General features: G+C 36.2%; 5 protein-coding genes across 8 annotated transcripts; 3 read left to right on the top strand and 2 right to left on the bottom strand.

Annotated features, from left to right (window-relative positions):
- Positions 1–154: 154 nt before the first annotated feature.
- On the top strand, positions 155–4,657 carry kdm8 (lysine (K)-specific demethylase 8). The gene is made up of 7 exons (XM_056753756.1): positions 155–873; positions 2,471–2,643; positions 2,742–2,874; positions 3,188–3,235; positions 3,879–4,028; positions 4,117–4,209; positions 4,457–4,657. The coding sequence occupies exons 1-7, from the start codon at positions 430–432 to the stop codon at positions 4,619–4,621; spliced, it is 1,206 nt and encodes a 401-aa protein (XP_056609734.1). The 5' UTR covers positions 155–429; the 3' UTR covers positions 4,622–4,657.
- A 7-nt stretch (positions 4,658–4,664) lies between these two features.
- Positions 4,665–8,024, bottom strand: nsmce1 (NSE1 homolog, SMC5-SMC6 complex component). Its single transcript, XM_056753757.1, has 8 exons — positions 7,907–8,024; positions 6,860–6,998; positions 6,406–6,527; positions 6,225–6,302; positions 5,983–6,129; positions 5,765–5,881; positions 5,386–5,512; positions 4,665–5,271 (listed from the first exon to the last, which is right to left on the bottom strand). Exons 2-8 carry the CDS (start codon positions 6,975–6,977, stop codon positions 5,162–5,164), a joined length of 819 nt encoding a protein of 272 aa, XP_056609735.1. The 5' UTR covers positions 6,978–6,998; positions 7,907–8,024; the 3' UTR covers positions 4,665–5,161.
- A 733-nt stretch (positions 8,025–8,757) lies between these two features.
- LOC130426279 (uncharacterized) lies at positions 8,758–12,049 on the top strand. The gene is made up of 9 exons (XM_056752964.1): positions 8,758–9,055; positions 9,169–9,301; positions 9,506–9,666; positions 9,779–9,924; positions 10,010–10,166; positions 10,255–10,345; positions 10,424–10,493; positions 10,610–10,695; positions 10,778–12,049. Exons 1-9 carry the CDS (start codon positions 8,992–8,994, stop codon positions 11,451–11,453), a joined length of 1,584 nt encoding a protein of 527 aa, XP_056608942.1. The 5' UTR covers positions 8,758–8,991; the 3' UTR covers positions 11,454–12,049.
- Positions 12,050–13,414: 1,365 nt separating this feature from the next.
- Positions 13,415–22,017, bottom strand: LOC130426198 (UNC93-like protein MFSD11). Of its 4 annotated transcripts, none has more exons than XM_056752841.1 (14): positions 22,001–22,017; positions 20,875–21,013; positions 19,958–20,016; positions 19,031–19,138; positions 18,862–18,941; positions 18,616–18,712; positions 18,174–18,232; positions 17,779–17,923; positions 17,542–17,591; positions 17,372–17,437; positions 17,156–17,281; positions 15,133–15,307; positions 14,890–15,025; positions 13,415–14,792 (listed from the first exon to the last, which is right to left on the bottom strand). In XM_056752841.1, coding segments are annotated over exons 1-14 (1,395 nt in total). In that variant the 5' UTR covers positions 22,003–22,017; the 3' UTR covers positions 13,415–14,639. The 4 variants fall into 4 exon arrangements, with proteins under 4 accessions (XP_056608819.1, XP_056608818.1, XP_056608820.1 ...); XM_056752840.1 differs by lacking the exon at positions 22,001–22,017 and adding an exon at positions 21,401–21,612 and having other exon boundaries at positions 20,875–20,999; XM_056752842.1 differs by lacking the exon at positions 22,001–22,017 and adding an exon at positions 21,401–21,606.
- A 111-nt stretch (positions 22,018–22,128) lies between these two features.
- On the top strand, positions 22,129–26,247 carry ubfd1 (ubiquitin family domain containing 1). The gene is made up of 7 exons (XM_056752843.1): positions 22,129–22,228; positions 23,127–23,408; positions 23,829–24,037; positions 24,127–24,192; positions 25,210–25,315; positions 25,665–25,747; positions 25,840–26,247. Exons 1-7 carry the CDS (start codon positions 22,213–22,215, stop codon positions 25,948–25,950), a joined length of 873 nt encoding a protein of 290 aa, XP_056608821.1. The 5' UTR covers positions 22,129–22,212; the 3' UTR covers positions 25,951–26,247.
- The last annotated feature ends 322 nt before the right edge of the window (positions 26,248–26,569 follow it).

Below are 26,569 nucleotides of genomic sequence, written 5' to 3'. Positions count from 1 at the left end.
GGTACAACAGCGGGTAACAAGTAAAATGTAGTATATTTGTCTACATTGATGAAAAAATGTACTCGAAAGTGCTTCTTTTGTACAGCGTTTCTTGAGGCGGAACGTTGTGTGTGTGATGACTGTTTCCGGAAGGACATTAAAACGAGACGGAACATTCATCTGTGTCTTGCGGTAAAGATCTCCCGTGCTCTCTGCTTTGACTTTTTTTCGTTTACATTTAGTAAAAATTTCCTTTCGATTTCATCGGATGAGTACAGGTGTCATTTTAAGACCTCATCGTTACGATCAGTAACAAGTCAAATATTTAGCAGCGAGTCATGTTAATGCTGTGTTTGAATATGAGAGTGGTACGTTTTTACTATATATAAAATTTCTCTTTTAAATCAGAACTCAGTTGATCTGCTAAATTTTCTTCCTACTTTGGCTCAGATGTGGACTGAAGTTCGCACTATTTTGCCCTCGAGCGTGGACGGTTTTATTATTGAGTTCAGTGAAACGATTGAACCCAGTGTGTTGAAGGTTCTTGAACTGGCCAGAGATCAGCTGTACAGCAGACCAGACTGTCCAGCTTGTGCTGAAAGGGCTCAGATTGTTATAGATTACTCATGGGAGAAGCTTAACACGGGGACATGGAGAGATGTAGACAAGGAATGGAGGCGGATGTACAGTTATGGCTGCCTCTTTAAAGTCTTAAGTTTATGTATTGGAGATCTGTCTCAAGCCAAAGTCAAAGAGGCCATAAAGACATGTGATATGGGTTTGTTAATGGGAGCAGCCATCATGGATAACATTTTGCAAAGACTTGTTTGTATTTTAAAGAATACAATGAAACTGAGTACCAACGTTGAGAAGAGTGAAGAACCCTGTTCAAAGGTGAAGTCATCTATCCCAAAGCTTACGATTTCTTATTTATTTGTGAGTTTACTGTAAAATAATATCCGTCACTTGTAAATAGGATGTGTTTTTTATTTTGTAAGCTTAAAGGGATACTTACTACCCAATCAAAATGTCCCCATGTTTAACTCATCCTCAATGTATCTTAACTGAATATGTTTTTCTTCATGAAGAATAATGCTGCCGGAGTTATAAAACCACGTATCATTTCACTTTGAAGCGGTATAATGGTAGTGAATGGGTGTTGACTTTTTGAAGGCCCAAAAAGTGCATCCATCAATCAAAGAACTGCTCGAGATGGCTCCGGGATCTTAACAAAGGGTCTTCTGAAGCAAATGGGTGAGTTTGTTTAAGAAAAATATCGATATTGACAGCGCTATTAATGTTGATGTTGTTTTCCGGCAGATGAGGTCGTAAGTGTCCGGTGACGAATGCTGCATTATTCGTTTTGTTCCAATAGTATAGCGTCTTCTGGGGCAGGAGCTTTCGTCACTGCCATTTGCCGGAAAAACAAGCCTCTGGTTCATGCGCACTCGAGAGATGACGGAAGCTAGACATCAACGTAAATAGCGTTTTCAATACAGTATTTCTCTTAAACGCATCGATTCGCTTCAGAAGACCCTTTATTAAGACCACGGAGCCGTGCCGGGCAGTTCTTTGGTCGATGGATGCACTTTTTAGAGCTTCAAAAAGTCAACACCCATTCACTCCCATTCTACCACTTGGAAGTAAAATGATATGTGGTTTTATAACTCCGACTGCATTATTCTTCAAGAAGAAAAACGTATTCAGTTAGGATGCCTTGACAGGGAGGAAAACATGGGGAAATTTGGATTAGCTAGAAAAGTATTCCTTTAAACAGTGTTATGAGCTTAACCTATTTTTCTAATATTTCTCTCTGCGTTATAGGTTGTGTTAGAATTGAAAGGCAAATGCAAATTTATTGAAAGCTCAGATGACAATATTTGATTATTTAAATTCCCATATGACTGTCTCTAAAAGTTTTTAAAGAATGAATTTCCATAGTGAGCTATTCATAATGGTCACATCCATAATAGACATTAAAATATAATAACTATTGTATTTTCTATAAATAATCATCCCTTTTCCATTTGTAGGGTATTATTGCTTCTGGTTTGTGCATTTTATTCACAGATATCCTACTCTTAAGGATATTGTCTGTCAAAAACATGGCCTGTTTTGTCACATCCTTAACGCGTGTTTATTTCCCCCCATGGTAAAAAGAGTAGTAGACTGATCTTTTTCTAATGTCTGGACTTTACCATCAGGGGTTTAGGAAGATATAAACAGACTGTTCAATACAGTGATAATAAATACATTCTCTGAAAGTTTCGACTCCAGATATCACTTTATGACATTGGAATCGCCTTATATTTTGTATTAGGGAAAGAGTTTTACTTTTGAATCTTTTATTAACAAAGGATGTTAATCTTGGAACATGAGTCCTTCTTGGCTACAACATGTTGTGCTGCCTAGCCATGTTATTTATTGTATCGTGGATTATAAAAATGCAGCTATATAATCCATTCCCTTATAATACTTTTTCCTAAAACAGAAAATGAAACCGGAACGTGTGTCTGAGCCAGTAATAAACCCTACACAAGCTGTACCTAGAATTCAGTGTCCATCTCTGGAACGCTTCCGATCAGATTTCCTGGATCCTCAAAAGCCTGTCATCATAGAGAGAATAATTGACCACTGGCCAGCCTTCACAGAGCATCCCTGGAGGTACATGTTGATACATTTCTTGCTTTTTTCCTTTTTATGAGATTCATCTTATAAAAATGTCTATTTGTTCACTGCTGTTTACTCTTTATTTCTCTAAGCATAGACTACTTGCGAAGTGTCGCTGGCTGCCGGACAGTTCCCATTGAAGTGGGATCTAAGTACACAGATGAAGAGTGGTCACAAAAACTCATTACAGTAAATGAGTTTATAGACAGCTACATTTTAGGAACAGTAAGATGCTTCTTTTAAATGTCATTTTTATATGACTTTTTTTCTGTGGAACACAAAATGTATTCTGAAAAACGTCTCAATGGTTTTGTGTTCGTGCAATGGAAGTCAAGACCAGTTTTTTTGTGTTCTGCAGAAAGGAATGATACGAGTATGAGGGAATTCTGAATTGTTTTTAGGTTGAATGAATCAATTTAAGCCAGTACAATTTAGCCATTAAATGTATAAAAAACATATGGTCTTTTATTAAAAGATATTATATAACAAAAATACTGAAATGCTGTCAGTCAGTTTTAACCTCTTTGTTGTGTTGTAGGAGGCGAAAGGTGTGGGATATCTGGCTCAGCATCAGTTGTTTGATCAGGTTGGTTCTTCGACATACCACAGTATTAGTATGCCTTCACTTTCTTTACAATAAAACCTGTTCCCACTGTAAAAACTGATACTGCCTGAAGAAACTGTGTTGGTTAACCACACGAGGAAGTATACTGTAGTTCCTCTTTACTGTTTCACATCCTTGCCAAGAGCATTTGGAGACTTTAAATGTTTCATAATGGCAGACTCCCACCGGTTTAAGGGCTGGAGGCTATAGGGGCAAGGAAATTATATTGTGTAAGTATTGAGACCAATTACAAAACTTGAGCTTTATTAGTAGTATGGGAAGAGAGCATTCAACAGAATTTATCTTAAATTTTCTAGAAAACAGAAATGAATGGTCCTGCTACAATCATCTTGGGCGTGAACATGTTAGGGAGGGAATAGTATATCTGATCTTTTGACTATTTTGACATGTATTTCTCCAAGTGTAAGCGAAATGTTGATGTCAAATCAGATAAGAACAAAATCAGAAATAAAAAAATATAATATAATAAAAAAGAAACTGGTTCACCAACTTTTAGGGGCAGTTTGTGTTTTGTCTTCGTATTGCTACATAACACTACAAACAATCATTTTTGTGTTTAAAGATAGTTTTATATTTGCAATAACTTTGGAAAATACTCCACTAGATTCCAGAACTGAAAGAAGATATTCGTATTCCGGACTATTGTTGTCTTGGAGAGGGAGAGGAGGACGACATAACAATTAATGCCTGGTTTGGGCCTGTGGGGACAGTATCTCCTCTCCATCAGGATCCACAACAAAACTTCTTGGCACAGGTAAAGCCCGAAAGATTAAATGTTCATTTGGCATTTAATGGCAGGTTTTGTTCTCAGTCACATTGCCAATTTGTTGTTTGTGTGGCAGGTGGTTGGAAGGAAATACATACGTCTCTACAGTCCAGAAGAAACAGAAAATCTCTATCCACATGAGTCTCATCTACTGCACAACACCAGTCAGGTAGAACATTGATTGCTTATTATAGCCTAGTAAGCTAAAGGTCCAGTGTATAAAAGTTTGCGATATCTAGCGGTGAGGTTGCGAATTGCAACCAACTGCTCACTCTACCCCTTTACATCTTAAATAGGCATTTTAGTCTGGAACTAGGCTTAAGCCTTGTCTGGAAAAACCACCCTGTAGAGAGCAAAGCACTTATGATGTAATATTATCTTTAAATGACAAAAACAACTTGTTTTACCCAAACTAGGTGGAGGTGGAGAATCCAGACCTGGTGAAATTCCCAGAGTTCCCTAAAGCATCATATGGGGAGTGTGTACTTCAGCCTGGAGATGTCCTCTTCATACCTGTCCAACATTGGCATTACGTACGCTCTCTAGAGCTAAGCTTTTCTGTTAGCTTCTGGTGGTCTTGATGTGTGTGTACAGAATTAAACAATTTGTCACAAGTTTATCGTCTGGTTTTTGTGTTGCTTTTATTGGTGAAAATGCTATTGATAGCACATATAATAATTAATTCCAGATAAAAAAGTAAAATTTTTATGACTTAAAAATAGCCTAATTGTAAATGTCAGTTTATAAACTAAAATGTTTTTACAACTTGCAATAAGCAGGAACTTTGTTTGTAGTAACCTAAGGAACTGACTAATCTGTTTTTAAATGCTGTACGGAAATGATAATCATTTGATAGAAGTATTTGCTTAAGAACAGTGCTGCTTTAACAAAAAGAAGTACAAAATGTGCTAAACCTTCAGTTAAAGCTAATGTCCAGGAACATATGTACAAATTCTTTAATATAAAAAAATCTTAAACAGAGTTATAACAAATGTATTTGTGAAACTGAAAAACAAGTCGTTCTTTAACAACTGTACATTTTAAAAATCCTGAAATCTAGTAGACCTCAATATGATACTTTTAAAGGTTAAAAAAAACTAGCTCTGTGGTAAACGCTGAAATTATGACCTTCTTGAGCGACGTGTTGCTGATGTTGAAGGGGTGGGAGCAGTGTTCTCTTTGGCTGATGAAGACAGACTCTGTGAGCCCTGAGACTGAGAACGCAGAATCTCTGCAAATAAAAATAAGAAAGATTATTATATTTTAAAACCTTGTGAAGTTTTCTAAACTATTCTGCAGCAGTGTATACAGATCATTGGAGTATCTTTGTGATACTGTTGTTTACCTGGAATCTCATGCGGCCAGAAATCATTGCACGCGGGACAATGAGGCTCACTACGTCCTTTAAAATATCGAGCAACACACGGGAGATGCATCTTGATTCCACATCTTTGATTTTCACAAATCTGGCACTGAATATGAATGAAAATATTTTGTTTGCCGTTTCAATTAAGGCAACTTAGTCATTAGATAGGAAAAAATGTTCATTACAAGAGTAATAGCAAATGTAACGGCACAATCATTTTTAATCATCCTTAAGTTTTTTCAAACCAGTATGCTTTTTTTAGTATACTGCAGTTAAAAATAAAATAAAGAAGAACCCTCAAATGACATTTGAGTTTTGTTTGAAAGCTTTATGGTCTTGGATGCGTTAATGTCCTTACCTGCAGGGCAATGTTGTGACACACATGACACACTTTAATGAGATCCTGGTAGATTATGCGCATATACTGTTCCATTTCTATGATGCAGCGAACACTAAGTGTGTATTCACCATGTTTCTAAAGCAGCAAACAACAGAACGAACAACAATATTTTTTGTATATATTATTTTGGGGATCAAGATGAGAAAAAAATCCAATAAAATAAATCGAAAACATACCTCATTTAACCACTTGTCTTGGACAAATTTATTTAAAACATGCTCGGTTTCTTTCTTCTTCAGTTTCTTGGTCTGGAGGCTGTCGGCGCAATTTAAAATATCTGTGGAGGAGGCAGACCCACTTTCAGAGTCTACAATCAGATCCATCTGAAAACAAAAACAAGATAATAGGAGATATCTACACAAACCACTTAGCTTGCACATATTTCATGACATATTTGTTTAGCTCTTAAAAGATTTACCGTTTTCCTAAATAATTCGAGTTCGTTATCTGCATAATCAGATGCCATTCTTGTTACATCGGTCTCTGCCATGTTAACCTGAAAAAGACATTGTCAGTTTTAATAAAACAAATTTTATAAGGCATTTTATTTTATACATTTTATAAAAAGTGAAAATACCCGCAAACCATTTTTAACTAACCAAGGCATAATACTGGACTCCATCTTCTTCGGACATGCCCTTCCTGATGTTCATGAACATGGGCTGAAGCTGAGTGTTGATGACATCCATGAATTCATCTAATCTATCGTGCGCATAGTGTGCTGTAAATTTAACACAGAGGCTTATTTCAAAAGGGCTTGAGACGTATACTTCTCAGGTGTGGTGCTATGACACATAGGCTTAAATCACAAGAGTGCGATTTAGAAAATTCTAAACAAAGGGCGGCTACTTTGTATTGTATTATATTCTAGTGTGTCTTCAGTTTCTTTTAAATGCTTTCAGTCACAACATTCCTTTAGTTACAGTTGTGTTATTCAATAGTTAACCATTTTTCTAAAATAGGGGGAAATATAAATAATGTGATATCAAGACATAAAAGCACAGATCAGACAGCATTATTTATGTGACTAACTTGCATAGAGTAAGTGCATACCTCCGTGAGTCTCACAGCAGTGTTTGTGTAACGCTTTGGCCTGGGAAGCACCGATGATTCCATTGCTCATCATGGACTGTAAAAAGCGTCTGTGACTGTCTCCCATTGGTCGAGACATTCTGGTGAAAGTTCTCTTGAGCTGAAGAAAATATGTCTTTATAAACAAAAAATTTCGAACTTGCCAATTTTGGGCAAACATATTTTGTGTGGGAGATACAAGGAATATTGAATATTTTTGGTCGAAAAGGCTCAAACTGCGAGAGATTCTTAAGTGACGCATCTAAGAAGAGTACATTTACATTTATGCATTACACAAACCAAGTCATATTAAAGGTCCAGTGTTTAATTTTATGGAGGGTCTTTTGACAGAAATGCAATATAATATACATAACTGTCTTCAGAGGTGTAGAAAGACCTTAAATAATGCAAGTTATGTTTTATTACCTTAGAATGAGCTATTTCTTTCTACATACACCGCCAGACCCCTTACATGGATTCTACGGTAGCTCTAAACGGACAAACTGCAGAGCGTGCTTCTTAAATATGTCATCTCCAAGCAGAAACATGACAACATCTCAATCCTCTGTCAGCCTCTGTAGTGCTTTGAAAGGAAGGGGTGGAATGTGATGTCGGTTGCAATTCGCAACCTCACCGCTAGAAGTCGCTGAATTTCATACACTGGACCTTTACGTAAATTAAAATTTTACAGCTGCATAGTGCTGAAATCTTGACGTTAAGCCACATTCTGTCACAACAGCTATTTCATAACTATTAACAATGACTTGAGGCTGTTTCTAAGCACGACAGGAAAGTAGTATTACACAAATCATAGGAAGAAAAGATGACAACAGATAAACAATATTATTCAGCCGTTTATAAGCATAACCGAATGCCAACGTAACCGTTTAACTAGATATGACGCAAAGTCTATCAAAACTGCAGCATCGTAATCCACTTGTTTACCTTACGAGTGTTGTGGTAATATACGTTAAACGCAGACATGTGACTGTCCGTAACATGCAACAAGATCGATTGTTCAGGACTGACCTTTTAAAGACTCACGATGTAGTTATTTATTGTGATAGATTCTGAATAACTGCTTTTAATATAATGCCGAGACGTTCGTTCGTGTTGTCGCGCGGTTTCGCCAGAATGACACTTCCGGTCACGTGATGCTGTCTTGTATGGTTGCTGTATGAATCCAATGTGACGGATTAGTAAATGGACGTATTTTCAAAAATCATATTATCTGTTGATTTACATATTGCAAGTACTTTTTGTGCATCAGAAATATGAATATCAAAACATTACATGTGGTTCAAAACCGGAATTGCCTCAAATATAAAAAGAGAGTATGCATTATGATTATTAAAAGTATGAAAAATGAATTATTTAATTGGACTCTTCTGCACTAAGGAAAGTCATTTTACTTAAGACATAAATGGCTTCTTGAGATGCGTTTTTTTCTCATGTATGGGGGTTCGTCGCAATATTTTATTTTTTTGTCCCATTGTGCTGCTTACACAATTCCCTACAAATTGAGCTACAGGGGCACTATTAATCTTAAATATAATCGGTTAACGTTTACTCGGTTAGTTAGGGGTATTGACACTATTTTCCCCTCTGAAATGCAATATTATTTCACTTTTTTAAAGTCTGGTGGTACACAATTTCCATTTCATTCGACCCTATGCAAGTCATATGTTATCTTTAAGATCTTTTTTCTCGGTTTGTTCTTCCATGGAATTTCGAGTGTCTTTCCCTCCGCTTGAGCAGGCTGGAGATCAGCTGTCAAGTGTGTTGGACTTATAACACATGCGCTGCATCTGACCGGGAGTCAGCGGGTAACAGGAGAATAAATACGTCTGTTCCTGGAAACCTTACACGCCCTTAAAATTCCATGTTGCTCTTGCGAAAAGGGAAGTGAGATGTTGTTGAACGTCGTGTTAGTTACTTGTCAAACGTATTAGTCTTGTTTAGCCTTTACTTGTGGTCTTTTAAGTTATATATTCATTTAAACATTAACATTGTTAGTTTATCACAAAACGGACTCGGAGATGATATAAATGCAAGCAGAAATGCTTTTTGACAAGTAACTTTTTAACACTTTGGCGTAGGAAAAGACGGACACGATGCGTTTTGCCGTTCCCGCGAGTCGGATTTTCTTTATTCTGTTGTTCCACGCAGTTTGTTACGGTAAATACTACCTTATTCACCACATAATAGTCATGTCAAATGTGATGCATGATAAAAGTAATTGAATACAATGGTAAAATGCTAACAATACTAACAGTCATCTCTTCGTTTAGCAATAAACAGACTAGAACCAACAGAAACGGACTTGACGTGCTTTAATGACTATGATAACGAAATGAAATGCCATCTTTCCTCGGAGAGTTGCTCTGAATACAAGCTACACGTTACCCATCATCCAGGAGGAGAGTAAGTGCTTTTATTTCCTTTATATTACCTTGATTCTTCTTCTTTTATAAAAGTAGGGTTTTATTTTCGAGAAAAAAAACACATTTTATTAATTTGATTTATCAAATGTCACTTACAATGTGAAAAATGTGTTGTCCATAAATAACTTTACTATACTAATCAGATGTCAACCGTAATTTGCTGTTATACATTATTATATTACAGTTCAAAAGAATATGCATGCACTTTTAAAACTACTGGCATTGCCACTGACTGTGAATGCAAGGTAAAAGTCATGGGATTCGTAATCAGTGAGATCTTCAATACTGCTCTTCTGAAAGGAGGGAATGTCTTATTCGCAAAAGAACTGGAAACTGCAACGTTTCGTATGTATACATTGTCTGTTTTTGAGTTTTATTTATTTATAGATTCATTAATTAAAACATTTTATGTGGACTTACTAGAGAGATCATTTACAAATGACTTTATTTTCTGCAGTTAAACCCAAAACTCCAGTCTTAAAAGTTCAGAAGACTGAAAATGGAAACTTTAAAGTAACTTGGGATGCAATGTATGAGAATAAAAAAAGTTTTGTGGACCTGTTAAAAATCAAACTGCATGTAATCACAGGAAAAGAACAGAAGGTAAGCAGATAGTAAGATGATGGACCCCATTCATGATATATAATTGTTTTAGGAGGTGTATCATAAAACATTTATGTCTAAACAGGAATCTCTGGAGGCGCTGAATACTGTGGGATTCATTGAAATTATTAGTAGTAATCTTGATCCAAAAACCAGTTACAATTTGACAGCAACCATGAGCACGAAATATAATAATTATATGATAGAAAGTGATGAAAGTAAACCACTTGCGTTTACCACACGTAAGTCTATTCTTATTTGTTTTTACAGACATCAGTGCAGATGCTTAATACTCTTAAAAAAAAACTAAAAAATCTCTTTTCTCCATAGCCGCATCACCAAATGAAAAGCTGAAAATAATTCCAGTTGTCTGTGTTGCTTTGATCGCTCTTATATTCATTATCTCCATCATGGTATTCAGGTACGATTTCTGTTCTTTCCATCTTCATTTTAGACTAACCTATTCTTGACAAATTCACACTCATTTGACACATTACAGCATCAAGAGAAAATGGTGGGACAGGATTTCCAAGCCCAAAATTAATCCTGACTTTGATCCTGAACGGAAAGTAAGGCGATATAAAATTTGCTTTTCACATCATTTATTCTATGCATTAATCACCACCAAGCTCAAGGCATTTTATTATAATGTAGAAAAAACTCATTTTTTTCTTATGTTCAATAGATCAACACGATGAGTCCTTCCATCCTGACAATCTCTCCTATCCAGGCTAACGTCCTAAACTCTGATCTCAATAAGCAAAAGAAATGGTAAGGTTTCTTTGACAACACCCAACAAACTTCATTTTATTTCAGATTGATGGATACATGGCTCTGTTTTTTTACCTTGCAGGACTTTTTCACCGGTAGATACAAAGAGTGAAAAAAGTTCAATAAGTGTGGATTCTGCAGCAGGGGATTATGGGAAGGCAGGCATGCTTGCCTGGGAAGAGTACGACATACTCAAACGCACCGAGCGTGAGCTAAACCAGATTTTTGCTGAAATCTTTGGGGACCGAAAATGTTTAATGTCGTCAACCTACAGTAAGCTACCTGTGGTGACTGAAAACCATCTTGGTAGCAGTTCCCAAAGACAACGCAACAATAATAACAGAGACTCAGGGAATTGCTCTGGGTCATCGTTTTTCAGCAACTTGGCTTATGCTAAATCACCACCAGACAGCTCTGAGTTAAGCGAACAACAGAATAGTGAGACCATTTACATGAATGCAAGCACCATTAACAGAGATAACCACCCAGTCGGCTCAGACATTGGCAAGACCCAGTCTGACAAATTTATTATCTCCAAAAATCCAATGTATCCTGCAACTTGCAACATGATTTTTTGTGATTGTGAATATCAAGATACGCGCACAACACAGCAGTGGAACTCGACCACCAGTACTGAAGTAGGATTTGGCAACTGTGGAGCAAGGAAAGTAGCACCCCCAATCCAGCTATATTCTTTTAGTCCTGATTTAGATATCAACCACACCATTGAACTCATTGATTCATATCACACTGTCTAACTGCGATGTACAAACAAACTGTGTTACGTGCTGGAAACATGTTATTTTTGTATGGCTATTATGCTTCCAATGAGTTACTATGAATCATTTATTTGAATGTACAGTATGACCTTTGATAACAACCGTGCTGTTTCTAATCCTTGTTTAGACACCATGTATTACTTTTACTTTTTCACAATGTTTCAAGTTTAATACAATTTGACAATGTTTTCCTTTTTACACAAAAATTAACAGATACATTTTGAATGCAGAATAACTTGCTCATCTAAGTTAAGATGCAAGTGGTTGTTAGGGGAGAGTATTTGAAAATGGCAAAGACTTGTGACTGATAATGACTTTCCATTAAATAGTACTTTAGGTATTACTTCTTTATTCAAAATTTCAGGCTAACCACTGCATTTCAACACATTTTAAGAACTTAAATAGCTTTCCTGTAGCTTGGTTGAAAGAGCAAGGTTGTGGGTTCGATCCCAGGGAATTGCACATAACTAGGTACAAATGTATAGGTTAATGCACTGTAAGTTGCTTCGATTAAAAGCGTCTGCAAAATGCATTAATGTAAATGTAAATATTCACAATAAAAGCAATGCAAATGATCTATGTGTCCCTTTTTATTCATACTCTCTTCAAATTAACCCCAGAAGAGTGAAATATTGTGAGAGTTGTACTTGTTAATTCCATTCAGATGAGGACTAGAACTGGTTATGAAAAGCTTTTGTTGTTCAACCAGGAAATTCGCAAATGTTTTCCATTGAATTCAAGCGCAACAGCATGTCAAAACCTCATGCACATTCCAAAGAATGTCCTGCTCTACTGCTCTACAGATAAAGGTGCGTCACGATGCCTTAAAACATATAACCTTTCTGTCTCACAAAAGCTTCTTGGTGGCAAAAAAGGCTCTTCAGATTAAAAAATGGTTAGAAAGAGTTGGTTCTTTGAAGAACCTTTGACAGTTTTTTTTTCAATGGCATCAATGTAAAGAACCTTTTAAGCACCTTATTTTGAAGAGTGTACAGCAATATGAAGCAAAACTGTTGGTTATCTGTTCAACTGTTCATGGATATCTTAATTTAGAGGATTGTGCTTGGTGGATTTTCATAAATAGCCTAAATCTTAATGTTAAAGCTCACCGTTTTATTTTCCATTTTTGTAATGTTTTGGGTTTTTTAAATCTAAAGAAAAGTACATTGATTCATAGCTGTGGGTCCGAACGAATTAACTAGGCTACTTTAATCTCCAAATGTATCCAATAGTATCCTGCTGCAGACCCGCAGGTATATCTCGATTTATCTGCATCTGCATTTAATGCACAGAAGTGTAGCACCATCTGCTGGGCGTCAGGGTTATATAACCCCTTTCATAAAATAACTTTTCTTGGTAGCTTTGCTGCAAAACAAACTATTGTATTGCCTGTTTGTTGTCTACTGGCTATTTGATTAATGAAACTGTACTCGTGAATTTTACATATCTCTATATACCTACTGTAATCCTGCTATCAACGCAGAACCTCCCTGTTGAAAAAACAGCGTTGGATATGTATGTGTTGATGCTGGTTTCACCAGTTTAAACCATTTTAGGACCAGCACAACAAGCTCAAACCACCACATGACCAGCTTAAACCAGCACAAAATCATACCAAACCAGCATATGCTGTTTTTGCAACAAGGCTGTACCAAACATGGATGACAGACATGATCTATGGCCAGATAATCCCTTTTTTTATCATGCATAACCATAAGAACATGGAACAGCAGGGGTGAGGACCTAACCTAAACCCCTCCAACATAAAATGAGCTCCCCATGCAGACTTAAGAGTAGGCACTTCTCCAGTCATTCAATAGATGGCTCTGTCACCAAAAAACGCAAGCCTAGAGCTGCATTTGTCTATCAAATGATATATCTCAAAAATTTAGATCTATAATATATCACGTTCACAGAAGCAGAAGATAATATACACAAACGCTAACAGACATGTTTATTTGTATTTTTTTTTAATCCTTCCAAAACATCACAAAACCCCAAAAAGCATGTTTCATATCACATGTTGATTGTCATCAAATAGTTAAAAACAGCACAATGTTTACAACACAACATAGTTATTGCATAGTTACAAATAAACACTTTCATTTGTGTTAGACAGGTGTTAGCAAACCAGGTGAGTACCAATGCAATATATATGTGTTATATTTAATATGTTTCAACAAACAATGTTACACATAAAGCTAAACTGTAAACAAGGCAGACAAATAACTTGTAATGCAGAGAAATGTCACAAAATGCTGTCTTTAAGATGCTGGATCAGGAAAGGCAGACAAACAATACACATTTATATGGCACAAAAGCAGCATTAAAGTATCTGAGCATATACAAATATGAGAAGTTTTCAGCACTTTTTTTATACAAAGCAATGTGAAACGTATACAGGATTTTATTACTGAATACCATTATCTTGCTTTTCTCCTTTCTATTCATGGTTTCAGAAACAGAACATAGTTCTGAGTTTTGCGTATATGACGCTGTGCATTTAGTCAAGAAGGCCTCTAGGACACATCTGTCAAAAATGAATCATTGTGTAAACTGCACAATTCTTATTTAAACCCGATCTGTTTCTCTTGGGTTACGGAACTAACCTATCTGGTATGGTTTTAAAAACTACAGAGTTACTGGTTTTACATTTGGCTATAATGAACATTTCACATGAAAATGGTTACATAAAAATAAGTATTTTTGGAAGCTGTCTTAAAATGGTTTGTGTCTTATTTTATGCCATTTTTAAATACAGAATTACAAAAAATGTATAGGTTCAACGCACTGCAAGTCAGTTTGGATAAAGGCGTCTGCCAAATGCATAAATATTAATCGCACAAAATACAGTAGAACCCTGAGAGAAATACTTTCAGAAGACTAACTCATTTATTTTTTGTGTAGGCGCTAGCATCTCCCCTAAACATACACATAGTTTGCATGAAGTTAACTAAATACTTTGTGATTACGGTTACATTACAGGAATGTAAACATTGTTTAAAAAGTGTTCTTAATATTCTATCACAGCAAATAAAACATTAAAAAGCTGCATCCATCTTCTTTAAGTCAAGAGTGGTGATGTATTCTAATAAAAACAAACAAATAGTGCAAGTAGTCCAAATGCTTGCTGAAATGTTTTGAGCAATGGCACAATGAAAGAGTCTAATACTCTTGTGTATCAGCTAAAAAAAACTGCATCCTCTCCACCATGAAAAAACACAAGGTTCCTGCGAAGCCAAAGATGACCATAACCAGGAGCTGCCAGGTGAGCAACATATAACCACTGTAGAAGAACGCCAGTGCTGCAAAGATGGACTGAGAGAAGAAGAGTGTGTTACTAATACAATGAAAAACAGTCATGTTTTACACTACACCTTACTGGCCACTATACAGGAACGTGCAATCTTTTCACCTGTATGAATTTGAATATGGCAAATGCCGGTGCACTCTGTTCAGCATATGCCCATCCCAGGATACTGTACAGCTGAGTGTTAAAACAACTGTCTCCAAGACCGAGCAAAAAACTGCACAGCAGGGCAACGGAAACACTACGAGGGAACAAACAAACGTTACCTTAACATGAAAAGAAACTGGAGAAACTAAGGTGCAGTAAAGATGTCTCTGTTTTTTTGGGTTAATGTGATCAATACTTTACCTTGGCGTCAGATATGGCTTATGCTGTGAGCTAGTATTGAAGACCACAGGTGCATCATCTGGAATGTTGAGGAATATCAGATAGAAAGCTACAAAGTGCACAACCATTCCTAGAAAGACCACTGATGTGCGTCTAAACCGGCTATTTTTCAGCACAAGGCCAAACAGTCCTCCCCCTAAAAAATAAAAACCAAACTCTTTAACTTCCATCACATCTTATAAAGTACTAGTCCGACTTAACTTAAGCAAAGTTGAACTAAAATGGATCTTTGCTACGTGCTACATACCGAAAGTGTAGGGGTGGGCGATATGGACAAAAATTAATATCTAGATATTTTTGGCGAATTTAACGATAACGATAATTTGACGATATGTATTAAAAATGTGATTTTAAAAGTCTGAGTTAATTAGTCACTGATGATAATAATGGGCAAAATGTTGAATGAAAACTGTGCGTATTTATTTTCTTTAACATGTAAGTATTCAAGTAAAAACAATTCAAAGACAAACAAAATACTAATTGAACTAGTGTAAGAACATCGAACTCTGAGTAAACATTCAGCTGTACACCTCTGCTGTAATGTAAATTGTGCAGCATACAAGCAAGATGAAATACCGGTTGCAGCCCGTATCAGATTCAAGTCACTAATGTTTGCCTACAGGACTATCACTGGATCTGCACCGGCTTACTTCCACACTCTCCTGCACTTCTACACCCCATCAAGATCCCTGCGTTCAGTAAACCAGCGGCGTCTTGTATTGCCTTCCCATAAGGGCAGTAAATCGCTCTCCCGCTCTTTCTCATTCACAACTCCTTCCAGGTGGAACATTCTTCCTAACTCTGTCCGTTCAACCACATCTCTCACAACATTTAAAAAACTACTTGAAACCCATCTCTTCTGTGAATACTTGACAAACAAATGAAAAAAAAAAAAACTAACCCCTTTCTCTCAACAGGTAGTGGTCTAGCTTTTGTTGAAACCAGTAACTTTGGATTGACACCTAATGTATTACGGCTCCTGTATGAATTATCTCTTATTGCTCCTAAACTCTTTGTTAGTCTCTTTGGATAAAAGCGTCTGCTAAATGTCTAAATGTAATGACAATAATGAACAAATAGCATCTGTAAACAAAGTACTCTGATCTGTAACATATTGCACACAACCATGTGTCCTTACGGCCTTATTGCCTTACCACCTATGGCCTTATTGAACAAATACCTAACTTCAAGTACTCCCCAGTACAAAAATTGCACAAAAATAAAAATCTGCCCAAAAGGTGCACTTCCAAATCAGATTATCTTAAATAATATAATATACATTTGTTAACAAATGACATCACAGTAAACAAGGTCCACAATTTACAGACAAATAAAATATAGTCACTATTATTAAAGCACACACTGGGATGGACAGATTCTGAAACTTTATAGAACATTATAGACCAACTGCTCACTGTTCACATGTAGATTTACTTCAAATTATGAGCCAAGACAAAAACCGTCATGATAATACAGAATGTACTCGGGTCTTGTCTTTAAAATGAAAGAGCTTGTTGAGCAGTATTCAGTCGGCGCTTCTGTTTCTCCAGAAGTCGGCTTCACGCATAAGCTACACAAACACAAGAGCGCAAGGCAACATGACGTCATCATGGAGTAGGCGGTCAGGTAAACAGTTAAGAAACTCCCCTTCCGGGCTCACAATAGCTTTCAAGTGCGCCAAGCACGTTCTCGCGTGAATAATTACGAAACAGCGCTCACTAGTCACAGTTTTCAGCACAGCACCGGTGTTAAACTTGCGGGCGGCCATGCGCTAACCATGCCTGTGAGAGAGATGACGACGTGTTTTCGCAGAACAGCAATCACGTGACGCCCTGCTTCAGCCTCTGAATGTGTGGAGTTTTAATGCGTGTTTTTTCTGAGTAATTTAAATACTCGATAATGAGAATTTGCACATCGTTAACACAACAATCACGATATTATCGCAAACGATATATATCGCCCACCCTTACGAAAGTGTACTTACCAATAACTTCTCCAGCTCCCACCACGATGCCCGAAATACCAATCAAGCCTTTTGCTGTGTCGCCAAAGTCTGTGGTAGCGCCAATGCAAGTTCCATACACGCCACTGTAAAATGACAGCTCCAAACCTGCAGTGAGAGATCATAAAACAGGCCATGATCATTATGGTTCAAAATACAATGTACAGAGATAAAGATATTGTCCTTTAGTGATCTTACCGGTGTATGCCATGCAGAAACTTAATAACAATATGTTTTTTGTTTTTAAGATCTCCCAAATGGTCTCTATAAGGTCACACATAAAAGCAAAACACTGATGGATGACTTCAAATGTCTTCAATAATTCTGTAAATAATAGGCTACATATGTTTAAAAGAATATAAACTTACTAAACTCTGTTCTGGCATCTCTCATAGCAGTGCTTGCTCTCTGTTTATATCTGAAAAACAACATACAGTATAAAATCAGACACCATAATATGCTTTACATAATCTGGACCTAAAAATAAAACCGACAGACTGGCCCGATGTGTGATGTCTCTTATAAAGCTATATTAAGTGTCTATTATCTTTGTGTTGTAACAACTGGATTCAGAATAATAATAAGAGTTACTGAGTAAACTTTACATCATGGGTCTTGATAACAAAGACTGGCCCTCCTCTTCAGAGACAGCGTCTTCCATCTCACGAGTCTTCCTCAAGATGAGGAAAGTTAGTGTCCCGACTACTGAGATAACCAGCAGAGCTGTAAACATGATCTGTCTGTCTCTATCTGTATAACCAAAACAGAAACACAGTAAGAACAAAAAAGTACAAAGTAATTTAAAGGAATTGAGAAATGTTAGTTAAGGGATAGGATGTATTGTGGTAGAATTAAAGATGTGCTGATTGATTTTTGTAAAATAAAAGAGTGAATGCATTTTTTTATTAATACTCAATTTAGTTCATGTTGCGAAGCAGCTTTACAGAAAACATCTGAGTACAAAATATATTAAATATATAATCTTTGGATCTCTTGTTACCTGAAATCTCCGTTTTCCCTCTCCAATCAAAATAAACGTACAGATTCCCACACAACATACTGAAAAGAAACATTAACCATTAATCTTGAGGGCTGATTTTTTTTCCATAAAATGAACGTGTATGGGGAGTTATGCATCAGCACAAACAACGCAAACTTTGGACCAAACACCCATTTTTTGAGTTTCTTTAAATATAAAAAGATAATAACAAACATATATCAAAATATCAAAAATATATAAAAAGGTTAGTGAATCACGACAGAAGTCACCTTATTATTAAACTGGAATGTGGCACACACACAACTATTGCTCTGCCTTAATAATCCATTCATTTCTATTTAACTGTTCATACAATAATTAGTGATTAAAGGTCAAAATCGCACATTTTGAGTTTCCAAGTATCTAATTTAAACTCTTCTTGAAATATTGTGTTCCTCTTTACCTGCACTGCAGTAAAGCCCAAAACATTCCTGTGTTTCTGTTGATGGTGGACACATCAGAATTCTCCAATAGAAAGTGTCCTTGAGCGGTCCACAGCACTGCAGACAAACACAGTGTGAGTTACACCAATAAGAATTAGTTAAGCAGAGTTTAGATCTAATCCAGGTTTGGAATCAATCATTTATTTATATTTCCTATTTTGAAACAAGACCAAACAAACTCGAAATCGTTTAAAATATCTACTTACAGGCTGCTCCAATGCCGATTAGCACTGAAGTAAAATAAAAGGACCATGTGGATGGAATGATGAATACAGCTATATAACCACTGAGAGAAAACACAAAGTGAACAAAGTGAAACAACAGTGATGACTTAATAACCAACCCTGAAGAATGATTGAGATGTATTATACTTGCCTATAAACAATCCCACTTAGGAACATGGTAAACTGAGCTCCTATGATTGCAACAACAGTAGGAGCAAATAAATTACAAAATGAAAAAACTCCATATATGATTCCAAGGCTGTGAAAAGAGTGAAGAAAGAAAAATCAGATTATCTGGTTTTCAAACTATTTTCATAACCTGCCTGACCTGTAAATTACTCTTAAGGTCCAGTGTAGGAAATTTAGCGGCATCTAGCAGTGAGGTTGCAAACTACAATCAACGGCTCACTCCACCCATCTCCTTTCCTTTCAAATCGATACGGTGGCTTACACAGATGTCAAAATGACGTCACATTTTCGCTTTTGCCAAAGTAGATAACGTATTAATGAAACGTGCTCTGTAGAGCTGTTTGTCCGTTTATGGCTACTGTAGAAACAACATGACGAATTCCAGGGAGGGCCCACGGTGTATGTAGATAGAAATAGCTCATTCTAAAACAACGCTTCATTATGTAAGGTCTTTATACACCTATTGTATATATTTATACATATTTTAGAAATGGTCATCGTATTCAAATGAACATCCTGCAACTGTCAAAACTGAAGACGTCATTGTTATTCAAATGACAACTTTTATTGACATCAGGCCCAGCGAACGCCAGGTCCTGGATTGTACCTATCAATGATAGGTTGAACAGCCTCCCCAGAAGAATATCAACGAATATAAAACTGCCAATATTTATTATGACAGTAAAACACACTGCCAGCACCATGCCAGCGTTTTGTCAAATTATTCACTCTTAACACAGCGTGTACATGTACTGCATATGGTCTCGCTTTTCATATCTTGCCATATAACTGTTTTTAACTGCATTTCCACTTGACATTATAAACCTACTCCCTAACATACTCCTAAATCTGGTGTAAAAAAATATAGGACTGTTGAAATTATTCTTACCTGTGATACCCACTGCCACTGAAATTGCCACTGTTATTTAAACTTTTCACCACTGTTTGCTATAAGGAGATTGAAAACAATAATGAATACATTTTTAGTTTGAATTAAATTGTTCCTATTTTGCGCTGTTAATTAAACTGAACTGGCAAGAGAGTAATGAAAAAGAGAGATATTTGGCTTATGCACTAACACTTTAAACACATACTGTAGATAAATCTGGTGGAATTTGTTCATTATTTTGATAAGACATAAGACTGGGGTCTATATAACTATACATCCTGTTCAAAGTTTCTTTCAGGTTAAGGAGTCCAGAAACAACATTTTCATTTGTTGCTCTCATTAGTCATGCAGATTAATTAATTGACTAACAGAGAAAATGAGAAACACAAGATGCGCATGACCTGGGTTAACTTTAACAATAGAGGGATACAGTTTTCAGGCCTGCAGGAAATCTTTACTCAAGACTTTTTTTCCTTTAACATTTAAAATATTTCAGTACAACACAAAATGACCACAAAGTTCCACATAGTTACTGTACTGTAATAACAACACTTTGAGAACACTTACTGTATTGATATTAAAATAATGTCCAAAAGATTTTCAAAGATGTGTGTTAATGATGGTTTCAGAGTAATTGTACTAATTGTATGTATTATTACCACTTTTGGATTAAATCCATCATTGCGTAATCTGTTATATAGTATAATTTCCTACTTTTTTGGTAATGTTATCATGTATTTACATCATGAATAGACTACACGCAACATGAATGCAGTTTACATTCACGCATTTGGCAGAACGCATTGAATTATATATTTTGTTTCTGACTATGTGCAATCTCCTGGGATCGCACCCATGACCTTGGTATTGGTAGTGCCATGCTCTTACCACTGAGCCACAGGAAAGTTTGAACTTACTTCTATATTACCACAAGTGGTAAAGGCTGTAAAAATGAGCAAAAATCCAATTCCCAAAACAACAACATTATACGTCCGTAAGTCAGCCATCCTCAGCTCACTTAGATCCACATTTATGATGCCAGCTGCAGAAAGAGCCCTGGTGCATGAAAATAAAATAAAGGCAGTATCCACGAAAGCATTCCCTTTGGAAAACAAATCCCAGATAGACACTAGTATCATACATCTGAAACACTGGTTAATGCTAGTGAACTGCAGCGAGATGTTGGTCACGGTTACAGAAGTGCACAAACCTCGTGACCCTCATAAAAACTGGAGGAATGAAAAAGTCATGTGACGGTTACTGTGGAAATAACTTAACTATAAATTCAATCGGAAACATTGTCAGACTGTTGAACTGTTTAAAAGGCTAATAACACTGCAAGTATACTTCAACAGGCCATAAAACCAAGTTATTGTTGCGGCTTATCTAAAACACGGTATCAAAGTCTGTCAACACTGCACATACGTAACTGCAATAACCTACGCATGTATGACACAGCCAAACTTTTAAACACGTAGTCACTGTTGCGTATGTAATCCCCGACCATTTAAAGTAAAAGCGATTGTCAATAAATAAAAATGTCATCACTTGTTACAAATATTTATATGTTCAAAGGTTGACGGTTGTGTAATCGCTAAAACATAAAGCTGCCGTAAACTACGCGTGGCGCTGTAGCTATGTAGATCTACATACAATGGACACAGAGCCCCGACCGATCACTAGTGTTTGGAAATCGGCAAACATTTCTAGATCACGTCACGTCTGTAATTATTTTTTTACTTTATGTACACACTTCGAATTTAAATATTCTAAGGTTATAAAATGAAAAATACATTTACATTTTTGTCCTCTGTATAGAAATAACTTATTAATAACTTAAATACTTATATTAAGAACACTCTAACAAAAAATCAGTAAATGATCAGTGCATAGGTATGAATAAAACAGCCAAATAATTAATACAATTATTGTTTAATTAAGTTTAGAAAGAAAAAAATAAAGAAAAAAATAGTTTGAATAAAGAAAAATAATATGAAACGTTTTAAAACATATTTTGACATTTTTTGCCAGGCGCAAACTTACATATCGAAACATGGTCTAAACTGATTTTCATTTTTTAATTAAAAGCAGCACATAAAAATAACAAAAAAAACGAAACGAGGAGATTATCTTACGCACAACGGTGAAATATTACTTCTGGGTTTATCGCAAAGTCAGTACGGAAAGCGTCGAGGTTCATTCACTGACAGCACGTTCTTTCCCAGAAGCCTTTCCTCATATTGTACACAATCATCATGGCGGCGCAGGATGGTAGGTAGCATGAAAATGTACTTAAATGTTATTTGTATTCCCCTTGCGGTGTTATTCACCAACGTGCAATAGCAGTTGTAACTACTGTTCGCCTTAATAATACGTAATGGACGTTCCCTCAACTTGTCAGTGTTGAATAATTAGAAGATATTTTGTGATTAGCCTAAATTGCGATGTCGAAAACTTCGGCATTGACACAAAACCCAGTGAGCTGTCTGCCTACACAGCATTTCAGAAAGGCCGTAGTATCGTTTGGGATGATTGATCATTTTGAAATTGCGTTTTTGAGCATCATAATGTCACCGTCGAGCTGGTGATGCTCAAAGTGGTTTCTATAGACATCTTACTAGACACAGCATGCGAATAGTAGCACAGCAGACTGGCTCAGAATCACCATCCTGATGTTTTATTTGTAACTTGTCACTGTGTGAGTCGTGTACAGTTGCAGCACCCAGAATCTGGACCAAATCTGTCATGGTTACAGCTATGAAGCTTAGTTCAACAGTTGGGTTTTGGGTGATTCATTGCTTCAGGCAGCCGCTTAAAATCTATTGTTTTTACTACATAATAGTTAATACTAAAATGTGTTGTTGCCTTTTGTTACCAGTGGTGTTGTAACTGTATTGCAAGCTGGTAAGATTAGGTTAGTTTCTTATTTTCCCATCAGTGCCGAGGGGTTTTAGTAGTGTAATTTGTAAAGTCATCTATCACTTGTGTTTTATTGAGTGTCAGTATAATTGTGAATGAATTTAGATTTAATATATATCAAAATATGTTTTTGTATTCTCCTAACATTACTGGCACCTTGGAAAAAAGTCTGCTTATTAGTCAATACAATGGCACATTATTAAGACCTGTGAATGACCCTTTTAAGTTTCATCTGGAATTGTTCCCACAGGAAGTGAGGTAGTAGGAATGGACGCTGAGGTTGTGCAGAAAGCGCCAGAAGTTTCATGTGAAGCTGCTGGACAAAGCCACACAGCTGAGACTGAACAAGCGTTACTTACTGATGGAGAAAGCACGTCGACTCAGCCACCTGCTGTCAGCAATGGAGAGGAAAGCGATGAGGGGAAAGAGATGGTGGACGTGAAAATTATTTGGAACAAAAATAAATACGATCTTAAAATCCCTTTAGATAGCACTGGAGCCAACCTGAAAGAAAAGATTCACTCACTTACTGGTAATGCAGCTCTTCCCGGACATTACAGTTGCGTGTTTAATGGCACTTATACGTCCTGACTCATAGATAAAATAAATTGGGAGATTTTTTTCTTTAAAGTGCTGCTTCTTTGTTAAAATTAGAGTAATAGAGAAAACCATTGTCAGTGTTCAAAGGTTTGGACACACTTAACTGCATTTATATTCTCACTATTGTAGACATACTAGGTTGTACATTTTATATAAGTATCATTTTATTTAAATATTTCTTTTAAAACCATAAAGTATTTGATATATGGAAAACCAGACACATTTTCAGCCTACACAGCAACACCTTTGTTATTGGTTAAGAAGTGATGGATGAGAGAATGCCCACAGGTAATAACTTTAATGAATATTGCTACATGGCAAGGACATTAAATGTTTGTATTTTGTTTTCTAGGTCTTCCCCCTGCTATGCAGAAAGTTATGTACAAAGGGTTGCTACCAGAGGACAAGACGCTCCGGGACATCAAAGTTACAAACGGTGCGAAAATAATGGTGGTGGGATCTACGATAAATGATGTACTAGCTGTAAATACACCCAAAGAAGTTATTCAGCAAGATGTCAAAGCTGAGGAAAACAAGAAAGAGCCATTGTGCAGGCAAAAGGTGATGAATGTTTTCACATAGTTTGAATTCTTTACAGTGGTATGAATGCATTCAGTGATTATTCTTATTGTGCATTGATGTTTTTTTAGCAACACAGAAAAGTTTTAGACAAAGGAAAACCAGATGATGTCATGCCTTCCATTAAAGGAACTAAGGTAATTACAAGCTGTTGGAAAAAAGATGCAATGAGACACAGTGGCATAGATTCTGTGTATTCAGATGTGAACGCTGAAAGACGGCCCTTTAAAACTGCATGTGGGCCTTATTTCAAATAAACTGTATATTAAATACCTGGGACGTTTGTACTTTAATCAGATTTAAACTGCTTTACATAATCATTTGTGACATTTTGTTATTGCTAGATATGCACCTATAGCCCTATTCGCACGGGATTATTATTACCTGGGGACCTCTGGTCATTTATAGTAATTGCAGTGGTTGTCTGTGATCTTAATCCTGTGTGAATGAGCCATGTCTTTAATTTGTAAAACATTCCCCCACAAATGACCTACCCTATTTTGACGAACACGAGGTTCTGTGATAATATTAGTCCCGTGCGAAATGCAATCGCTGTGATTAGGTGGGCTCATGAAACATTTTTCAAGGTTTTGTCTACCGTTTGCAAATAACGGAGGCTGTTATGAAGTGTTTTGATATTTATTTGGTTGGTGGGTCATTTCCATACATTGCCAAAACTGTTGTTTTGGCCCGGACTCTGTTGTTTATTTATTTATCATGGAAACGCTTCTAACATTGTCAGCATTTGAGACCCCTGATCGCGAACTGGATAGAAGATCACTGTGATCGCGGGTCTCAAATGCTGACAGGTACGGTCATAAATCATTAAACACCATACAACAATGGGCAATTCAAACTATATGCAAAGCCTTGCCATAACATCCGGGTAATTAGTCAGTAAATTTGAGTAAAATCACAGGCTTCACTTATCCCGTGCGAGTGCGCCATGAAATACAGATGTGGGGAGGTAATTTATAATTCACACAAGGTCCCCAGATAATATTAATCCCATGCCAATAGGTCTTAAGTGTAGGTCAACAATATTTATTAGATTATTTTTCAATTTGAAACCATAGGAATATTGACTATAGCAAGAAATTGTGCCTACTCCTGTTCTGATGCACACGAATAATGATCTTTAATTTTTTTACTAGGAGCGCCTACCAACAGTGCCTTTATCAGGAATGTACAACAAGTCTGGTGGAAAAGTACGACTTACTTTCAAACTGGAACAGGATCAACTGTGGATTGGAACAAAAGGTGATTTCCAAATAAGCTTTATTTGCCAAGCATTAACACGAACACAAGGAATTAGTTCTGGTTGCAGGAACTCTATCGTCTTAAACACACAGTATATACCATACATAACACAAAAGAAATGAAAAGAAACACAAGACTAAATGGATGAGGAATATAAATAATATACAAAGGTGCAGTTATTTGCAAGTGTGTGTTGTAAATACTGTATATTACAATTTTGTACTGTACATTTTTATAACCATAAAAAAGATAATATGTATTTACATATAGATTTCATCCTTGAATTAATTTTTAATATTCAATGCTTTTTTGTACAAATCACTACAATTTGATGTCTTATCGTCTTCAGAAAGAACAGAAAAAATCCCAATGGGTTCCATCAAAAACGTTGTGACTGAACCAATAGAGGGTCACGAGGACTATAACATGATGGTATTGGTTTATCTCACTATACATGTTAATTAATAAATTCTAACAGACAAGAAAGCTTTTTAACGTGTTTAATATTTATAATGTCATTGTAGGCATTTCAGCTTGGTCCGACAGAAGCTTCACAATATTGGGTCTACTGGGTGCCTGCACAATTTGTCGATGCCATCAAAGACACAGTCCTTGGAAAATGGCAGTATTTTTAACGTGCCTCTATAGACACTAAAGAATTAGGATTCAGAAACGATGGAAACATTAACTGGAGCCAACACAATAATCTGAAGAACTGATGTCTTTGAAGTACACACAGAGCAAACAGAAGGATTGCTGTCGGACAGAATTTTTTGGGGGGGTTTTACGTGCACTAAGTGTCAGCATCCCGTTTTTCAAACTGTTCCACCACCCTTTTTTTAAAGCAATCCCAAGCATAAACAGAGAATTGTACAGAACTTGCATATACGTTTCTCGTAGTTATTCTGAAAGAAATAAAATTATTTAAGGAATATGATTAATGTATTTTATCAAGTTCAACACGAGCAAACTTGACAAAGTTGACATAAAATTTGTCATTGTGTAGATTTTGACAAATAAGCGGTGTTGTTACCTTCACGTGAATTTAATCCAGGTTTAATGTTAAATGTAAAATGCATTTTACCTCATTCATCTCATCCCATTTAATTGAAACTTGTAGGTTGTTTTTTGTGTATACACTCTAGTGTTACAGCGCTAACAACCAAATATTTCCTGACTTTCCCTTAGTGCATTCTTAAATATTTTAAATACCCATGAAAAAGGTAATGGTATTTAAAAAAAAATCAGGATGTC

This window comes from Triplophysa dalaica, chromosome 7, assembly GCF_015846415.1.
Source record: "Triplophysa dalaica isolate WHDGS20190420 chromosome 7, ASM1584641v1, whole genome shotgun sequence".
NCBI lineage: Eukaryota > Metazoa > Chordata > Actinopteri > Cypriniformes > Nemacheilidae > Triplophysa > Triplophysa dalaica.
The sequence above is the reverse complement of the archived record's forward strand: the minus strand, read 5'-3'. Positions and strand labels throughout refer to the sequence as shown.